The sequence below is a fragment of the Leptonychotes weddellii genome, chromosome 10 (assembly GCF_054177405.1).
Source record: "Leptonychotes weddellii isolate Sample4059 chromosome 10, ASM5417740v2, whole genome shotgun sequence".
Taxonomy (NCBI): Eukaryota; Metazoa; Chordata; class Mammalia; order Carnivora; family Phocidae; genus Leptonychotes; species Leptonychotes weddellii.
The window spans coordinates 26,342,741-26,351,255 of record NC_138378.1 but is presented as its reverse complement, the minus strand read 5'-3'; the positions used below and the strand labels follow the sequence as shown (position 1 = coordinate 26,351,255).

At 57.2% G+C, this 8,515-nt stretch overlaps 1 protein-coding gene across 7 annotated transcripts in view; it reads left to right on the top strand.

Annotated features, from left to right (window-relative positions):
* Window positions 1-3,455, top strand: part of UBOX5 (U-box domain containing 5) — a 34,331-nt gene extending 30,876 nt beyond the window's left edge. For 3 of the 7 annotated variants that reach the window (XM_081833110.1, XM_031026992.2, XM_081833111.1), the window contains 2 exons: window positions 77-238; window positions 2,681-3,455. In XM_081833110.1, coding sequence (XP_081689236.1) covers window positions 77-238; window positions 2,681-2,889 — 371 coding nt within the window. In that variant the 3' untranslated portion in view covers window positions 2,890-3,455. Of the gene's footprint in view, window positions 1-76; window positions 239-2,680 lie in introns of those variants that run through there. The other 4 variants (XM_006732270.3, XM_006732271.3, XM_081833113.1 and 1 more) reach the window with 4 other exon arrangements.
* The last annotated feature ends 5,060 nt before the right edge of the window (window positions 3,456-8,515 follow it).

The following is an 8,515-nucleotide window of genomic DNA, read 5'->3' as shown; positions in this document are numbered from 1 at the left end:
CTCCAAGGACTTAACGGCTTGCTCTTCTCTTGCTGAACCTCTTTCTGGATATTGTGGTCTGTGCATCTTTTGTCAGGTCCGGTGTCCCATGAGCAGAAGCTGTCACAAAGCTTGGAAGTTGCCTTGACGTCGACCCTTGGTTCCATGCCCTCCTTCACGGCTCGGCTGGCCAGGGGGCAGCTCCAGCAGCTGGGCGCGAGAGAAAGCAGCACCTCCTGGAGGCCAGGCGCCGGCTCGGGTAACCAGGGCCCCATCTGTCTCCTGGGAGCCCTGGAACAGGAGGCTGGGCTTCGCCTCCGGGGCTCTGCCTACCGCCATGCCCCGCTTCCTCAGCCCTGGTGCTCGGGCCTCAGGGAGACCCGGTCTCTTTCCTTTTCCGGGGGGGAGTTGAGGGGCTGCTGTGAAGTGTAACTCTTCACAAGAAAGGCTTTCTTTAGTTAAGTCTTAGTAATTCTGTGGACCTAGGGCTTGGCAGCTCTGTGGTGTTTTGGGTAAGATCTAATATTAATTGTTCTGTCCTAAGGACTTTTGTTTGTTTCTCCTTCTTTGTTTAGTTTTCATATCTAATCTATCTCCCATCTGACCTGTGTGTGGTTTATTTTATGTAACTGTGGAGGGAGTCTGGCATTGTCCTCTTCATCCCTTCCTGTCAACATTGTCCCTGGTGTTTCAGCAAAGAACTGGGGCAGCTTACTGAGCCAGTTTTTGCCTACCCTGAATCTGGGACCACATTAGATGATAGAATCAACTAGGCTACAAAGTGAGAGAACCTGCTGAAATGCTGGGACAGTTTTTACAAGATGAAGCCTGAAGGAGCTCATGATAAGGCAGACACTCGATTCCTGTTGCCCATCCAGAGCCGGGCTGAGCTCTTGTCTGGATCCCAGGCCATCTTACCCCTTCCGCTTCTCATACCCACCCCCTGTCTCTCTGATTATGTTTCCACCCTGGCCAGCCCCCAGAACCTTCTTGTCCAGGTGACCGGTGGTTTCCGTGGACTCCAAGCAGTGTCTGATGCGGCTTCTCAGAAACACCTTCTCTCTTGCTTGGCCTTCCGGATGGCACACTCTTTCTCTCTGTTTTCACCATCCCTTTGCAGTTTCCACTGCTGACTCTTCTGTCTCTTCCAGACTCTGGTGCTGGACTCTCTTCTCTGTCCTCCCAGCAAGAGCGCACCGGCCGGTGACTACCCATACTCACCTGTAGCTCCTTCCTCTCCTTGGAGCTCAGACCCCAACCTCCCTGACAGCTGCCTGGCACCTCCACATGGGAAACTCATGGATATTTCTTGAGTGAAATTCTAACTCAGAACTGCAAACACCCTCTGGAGGTTCCCCCCACCTCCCATAACCCCATTGCTGATAAACAGCAGCATCTTCTACCCTTTGGTCAGGCCTATAACATGGACATCATCCTTGGTTTCCTTCGACATTCCTGATACCCATTTATCCCCAAGTCCTATCGGTACTCCTCAATACCTGTCGGTACTCATGCCTCAGAGCCCCGTTCTCTGCTGCCCCCCGGCCCCAGCTCCTGTGCCGTGGCCCCCGAATCCTTCAGCAGCCCTGCGGCTCCCCGGCAGCCACCCTTGCCCATCGCTCACAGGGGCCAGAGGGGTCTTCTTATGCTCTCAACCAGCTCGTGGCTCTGCACTTCTTAGATGCCTCTCAGCGCATCCGGTTGAGCTTGGAATAACATCTAAACTCCCGCTGCCTGTGAAGTCCTGCGTGCCCCAGCCTGCCCCCCCTCCCCTTTGCAGTCTCACCCAAAGCCAGTCTCATATGTCACACCTCTGGGTCCTGTCTTTAATGGACTAGCCATTCTCTTGGTTTGGTTTGGTTTGGTTCTAGACCAGCCATTCTTTGTACTTGCTATCCCTTTCTTTCTGCATGGCTGGTCCCTTTTCTTCCCCCAAGAGGCCACCCTGACCCCCTCCGGAGGGGTGTGGACTGGGGAAGAAAGAGCAGCCTCCTGAGGCCAGGGCCACAAGAAAAGGAAGCACAGCGGATGCAGCTTGGGGAGGAGGTGGCAGGACTCGGCCCCTGTGGCCCTCATTCAGGGAGGCCCTGCAGGAAGCAGGGGAAGAGAGAACCTGCAGTACGGGAAGGGGATTGGCAGGTCAGGAGGGGGGCTGCTGGGCTGAAGAGAAGCAGGTGCCAGGCTCAGCAGGCAGGTCTGCTGCAGACAGACCTCAGCCCTGCCCCTCTGGTGCCCTCCTTCCTCCGCTAACCTGCCCGGCCCCTGCTGCACCTGACCCCTCTCTGCTTTTTCCTTGTCTTGTGGCATCTCGCCTTGTAGTTTTGTTGTCAGGATGCGCTTGTGCCCCATTCTGACCTTGGCAGCCTGTCCCAGTGGAAAGTAAGTCCTGCTCGGAGACCAGGAGGGAGGGCTCGGTGTGGCCTGCCTGCCCTCAGAAGCCAGCTTTTTTTGAGCACTCATTGGAGCACCAAGATTTAATCATTGAGGGGAGGCCTCCCAGGTTCCCAGGCTCCGCAACACCCTGTCCTCCCGGATCAGCCCGAGGTGGCCTCAGGAGGGATACAGCCACACTCTGCCACAGGGGTGGGGGGTGGGGAAGCTTCTTGTCCCGCTCCAGGCATCTGCCCGGCCATCGGGACGGAGCCTGAGCCAGGGGGCCACTTTCCCTAACCTTGGCTTATTTTCCTCCCTAATTTACCAGAGCAGCCTGGGAGCGTCCCGGGCCCCGAGTGCGCCTCCTGCAAAAGAGTGTTTTCTCCCTACTTCAAAAAGGAGCCGGTGTACCAGCTTCCCTGCGGCCACCTCCTGTGCCGGCCGTGCCTGGGTGAGAAGCAGCGCTCCCTGCCTGTGGCGTGCGCCGCCTGCCGGCGGCCGTTTGCCAGCCAGGACGTGCTGCGGGTCCACTTCTGAGGGAGCAGCCTCGGCCCGAGAAGACCCGTCGAGGGGAGTCGCTGAGAGAGTGGGGGTCAGGATCCCCTGAGGTCTGGCCAGGGTCCCAGGCACACAGGGGCCCTTTCTTCCCCAGGGGCTTTCCCCTTTGTCTCCTTCCACAGTGTAGCACACGGGCCAGAGTATGGGGTGGGAGGGGGCGCCCCACTCCTGCTCAAGTGGCAATAGGATAACAAAGCCATAGTTTGGGCTGGGAGGGATGGGGAATATCCCTGCCCTCCTGTGCCTCCCTGCCACCCCACCCCCTCCCCCGCCAGAGCCCAGGGCCGTGAGAGCCGGCCCCACCCTGCTGGGGGGCCCCCCACGTGGTCCGCACACACATCCCGGCCCGCAGGGTAGACGTGAGTGCAGCACAACAGACTGTGGCTCGGGATCTCGAAGACAGCCTCCGCCTTCGGTGTCGCCCGGGAGCCGGGAGTGCTCCGTGGCGGGGGTCTGGAGTGAATGACTCAGCCCCCAACTGGCAGACCACTCCGAGCCTTAATAAAGCGATGGTTGACGTCTGTCCGCTGTGGGCTTCCTCCTGACACAGTGCCTGTCTGTCGTCTTACGTCTGTCCCCCACCGGCACCCACACCAAGTGGGGCTGTCACAGGGCAGCCTCGAGCTGGCACGGCAACCCCGTCAGGCTGCAATTCAGGTCAGTGGCTTGACAGATGAGAAGTCACGTTTCGGGATGCATCTGACATGTGAGGGTTTGCACGTGGGTGCGGGCGCCGGTGGGGAGGCCCGGCACCCACCAAGCTGCTGGCCGCACTGCCCTCCGAGGCCCACCGAGCTTTCCTGCACGGGGCCCCTGGCAGGAGAAGTACTTAAACAACTCGGCTGCATTCTTTTCACTCAAAATTTAGTTTTGTGGAGTCCCAGGGGGAACTCTGTACTCCTACAACTGTTTACTGCATGGAAGATTCTAGTCGCTGGAAGAATGTCCGTGAGAAAGTGCGCCGGACTCTCCCCGCTCCCCGTGAGTCCCTGTGAGTCCGAGGGAAGGAGGGCCTGGAAGTGCTGCACCAGTTCGTCGTGAGGTTTCAGGCAGGCACCTGTGGGCCCCGAAATCCCAGCCACCTGCTCTCCTCCCCTCCCACAGGCCCGCTGCCTCCCCTGCCCCCGGGGGTTGGGGGGGGGGGACAGGGAATGAGGTGCTGGCAGGGAGGAGCAGAACTTATTACAAAAGCTTATTAAAAGCTCTGATTCTTGGACTCTAGTCCAGACCCAGGAAGTTAGAGATCTGGGGTGGGGCTAGAGATTCCTAGGGGATTTGTGTGTCCCCAAAGGAAATTCCTTCCCCTGCCGCAGGCGGCAGCCTCACCGAGACTTCAGGGTCTGCACTGGTGGGCTTTCCTCTTAGCCAGTGAGGCCTCTGGGTGCTCTTTGGCTTTAAAGGTCTGGGCCTTTCCAGATTCTTGCCTTACCCTCCTTGCCTCAATGTATTGTAAGAAGAGCCCCACATTTGTGGCAGAAGCAGCGCTGGGGGTGGGGGGGATTCCATTCCTCAGCCTGTGGTGGCCTCAGGGTAGTAGCCCGCTCAGCCCTCCTGGGTAGGTTCACTACCCCGTCTGGGGGCACCCTGCCATCTGGGGGCACCCTGTCCGCCCCACCCCAGGGAGCCAGAGGCAGTGCTTCCAGCGTGGGGTCTGCATGAGGTGCCCCCAGATAAGGGCAGAGGTGCCTCCCCGCCTGTGGAGAGGCCTCATGATCTGCATTTCAAACCGGCTCCTGCTCCCCGTTTGGCCGTGGTGGGAAACCAGGCTTGGGAGCCCCTGGGGAGGACAGTTCCTGTCCAGTACCCAGGTGGAGCCACACCCACGTCCTTGGACATGCATCCGTTTTGATCTTACTCTTTTTTTTTTTTAAGCTCTATACCCAACATGGGGCTTGAACTCAGAACCCCAAGATCAAGAGTCACATGCTGTACCTACTGAGCCAGCCAGGCGCCCCTTTACCTTATTCTAAAGAGTCCCGCAAAACGATGTGGTCTTTCACCACCCTTGCCAGAACGCTAAGCATGGCCGGGCTGATTCTCTCCCATAGAAAATGGGAATAACCGTTCTCTTGCCACCAATGAGGCTCAGAGGGCAGTTTACTTCTCAGCAGCATCCCCGGGCCAGGCACAGAGCAGCTGACCAGTGAGCACGGAGCTGGGCCCCACTGACTCTGAGAAAACTCAGGAGTGCAAAGCCTCGATGTGGCCCTCTGCCCCCTCACCCGGCCGCAGGTCCCGTGGGGCACACGTCGTCCCCTTTCCTGTCATGTACTCGAGACACCAAGCCCGTGTGGGGCGCGCAGCCCTGGGCCCTCCGAGAGCAGGGGCCTGGGCCCCAAATCTCCATCCCCGAGGAGCAGGGCGACCTGGCGTCCTGGCCATCCTCCCTGCGGGGCTAAGGAAGGCTTCAGTCCTTGGCCGCTCTGTGGCCCGGTTCAGGTCGCTCGCTCCTGGCTGGGGCCCGCCGGCCCCGGGGACAGCGGGAGGGAGGGCCGCTCAGAAGTCCTGAAGGTAGAAGAAGTAGAAGAACCAGACGGCTAGGAAGAAGATAAGCATCTGCTCGGTGCTCACAGAGTAGTACTCCATGTCCTGGCAGCCCGGCCGCAGCGCCCCACAGCACCTGGGGCCCCGAGCCCTGGGCCGCACCGCCGCCTCCTGTGGGTCTCCAGCCCGAGGCCGCTCCGCCGCCAGGAGCTTTTCCATCCCCCAGGACACCAGCCCTCTGCCTCGGGGGTTGCTGTCAGTAGGTCTGCAGACAAAATGACCTGCCCCTGGAGGAAACTGCGGCCCCTCCGGGCTTCCAGGCGGCTGCTTGGCTGCTTGCCTCCCACCTGCAGGGTTGTGATACTGGGCCGGCTCCCATTGTGAGGGCTGTGGGTGGGGTGGGGCGGGGCAGGGCGCCTCAGGGCTGTCCCCCCACCCTCGCAGGGGCCCCCCTCCTCAGCCTGCACTGGCCCACCCGGTCTCCGCCCACTAGCTCCCGCAGATCTTTCCTTCCAGTTGTAGGCGGAAAGGGTCTGGCTGGGCTGGGAATCAGCCAAAGATGCTCTGTCCAGCTACCTGTGGCGGAGGCCATAGCCCAGGCTCCACCCCGCGGTAACGCACTCCCTCTCTTACAAAGAAGTGCCATGGTCCAGAGGGGTGACGAGATCTCCAGAGTGGCTCGGGGATGAAGGGAGGATGAAGGAAGAAGAGGTAGCCTGGTGGCCTTTGGCACGTTTTCTCCACCAAGGTTTGTGCCAATAGCAAGAGGATGCTACCCGCAACCACATTATCCAGACGCGACCACACAAACATGGCGGGTTGGGTTTCTTCCCCCTTACAATATCTTTCTATAAGGGGAAAAAAAAAACCCTATATATGCTGTGTGGTTCTGTTGACTGCTCTTTCCCTTACCATTTTTTTTCATGGACATTTGCCCTTGTCTTAGACACTATTCTTATTGTCAAACCATTTGGAAAAACAAGCCAGAATAACCAGGAAAACCCTGGAAATGAAGAACAGTTTGGGTTGGGTGGGGAGAACTAACCCTTGAATACACAGACCAATGAAACAGTTAAAAATCCAGCCGACCAACAGGGAAAGAAGGACCTTTCACAAAGTGGTGCTGGGGCTGCTGGAATAAGGAAACCATCCAAGAACTAGAAGAAAGTGGAAAATGAGGGGATGACTGAGAACCTGGGAGTGAGGAAAATGCTCCTCATTCAAAATCCAGATACAGTGAGGGAGAAGATTGACAAGTCTGACTACATTGAAATTAAAAACAACCTTGTACATAGAAAGGCAAGCTATCGTTAGCAAGGTAAAAAGTAAATTACAACCTGGAAAAAGTATATTTGTAACTTGTATTACAATGGTTCGTATAGCTTCTAAAAATAAAGATTCATAAAGAAATGCACACGGCCTCTTAAACCTGTCAGAAGATGCTCAACCTTGCTCACAGTATGATAAAATAAAAGCAACCCTGAAACACCATCTCTTGTTTAGCAGATGGGCACGCATCTCAAAGTGGGGCCGCACTCCACTGCGGGGGCTGTGGGCTAACAGATGCTGCCATGCACCGCGGGTGGCAAGGCGAGGGGTCCAAGCTCTGCGGAGGGCGACGTGACAGTTTCTGGCAAAGTCACATGTACGTGGACCCTCTGACCCAGCCGTCCCGCTCCTAGGATTCTAGCCCAAAGATTCTCTGGCAAAACTCGGAGAACAACTCTGGCGCCACCGGAAGCGGCAAGCAACCTGAGCAGAGGGCCCAGGTGCCCCGCGGGGCCTGAGAAGCTGTGTCGCCCCCTTGCGGAGGGCCCAGGAACAAGTGGTTTACACGCACGTGTGATCGGGCATATATTATCATCAAGGAGGTTATGGAGAAGGCCGCCCATGTGTGTTCAAGAAAAAAACACAAACTTTGCATTCACAAGTTTTTAAATAAAGTTTCTACGTATTGAGTACACTCTTGGGGGGGCGGGGGGCATCCTGCTGAGTGCTTTATTTGTATGACCTCATTTAGTCCTTGCAGCTCTTTTTTTTTTTAAGTTAGCTCTCCAGACAACATGGGGCTTGAACTCACGACCCCAAGAACTAGGGTCGCATGCTCTACAGACTGAGCCAGCCAGCCCCCGCCCCATCAATCCTTAACTCCTAAAGGAGGAAACTGAGGCTCAGGTCCATGAAGAGCTCAGCTGACTGACTCCAAGGCCACTCTTAATCCCTGGGATGCTTTACTGGTGGCAGAGGCTGCCAAAGAGCAGACTCAATGGGGCGCCTGGGTGGCTCAGTCGTTAAGCGTCTGCCTTCGGCTCAGGTCATGATCCCAGGGTCCTGGGATCGAGCCCCGCATCGGGCTCCCTGCTCGGCGGGAAGCCTGCTTCTCCCTCTCCCACTCCCCCTGCTTGTGTTCCCTCTCTCGCTGTGTCTCTCTCTGTCAGATAAATAAGTAAAATCTTAAAAACAAAAGACAAAGAGCAGACTCAAGTCCCCTCTATAGGGGTGGCCTGGATGTTGTCACCACACGGCCTCTAAGGATGCCTCCATTGAACTGGGACCCCAGGCAGGGCTCAGAAGCACCAGTAGCACTGGTCTGGTGGGAGGCCATGCAACTCCTTGACCTACAGCAGCCTTTCTGCTCGGGCCCACGTCTACCAGGCACCTAGAACCAGAGGCGCCCCAAAAAGTCTAATTATTGAATAACAACTCATGACCAAGCTACAGCACAGCTTTCGAACGTTAAAAAATATTACACCTCTAGGCACAAAAATAAAAGCTGTTCTGCCCAACAAAGACTCAGCACAGTTCACTTCATGTAAGTGGTGAAATCTGCTTGAGATGTGAATGGAAAAGTACCCGTCCTGTACGGCTGCCGAAGGAGGAGGACGTGGGAAGGAGCAAGGAGCCAGACAGGGAAGGAGCAGGTGCAGAGTGGCCCTGGAATGGTCTGTGGCAGGCTGCGGCGGGGACTGGCCTGCCCCCCACCCCCCCGCTGCGCTGGGCTTGCCACCCTGCAGACCGCACCCCCAGATGTGTGATGTGTGTGGCTGAGGGAGACACTGTTTGAAAGAGAAACTGGATGAGTGGGAAACAGAACCCAGTGAGCCCTGCGTGGTCCTGGTGG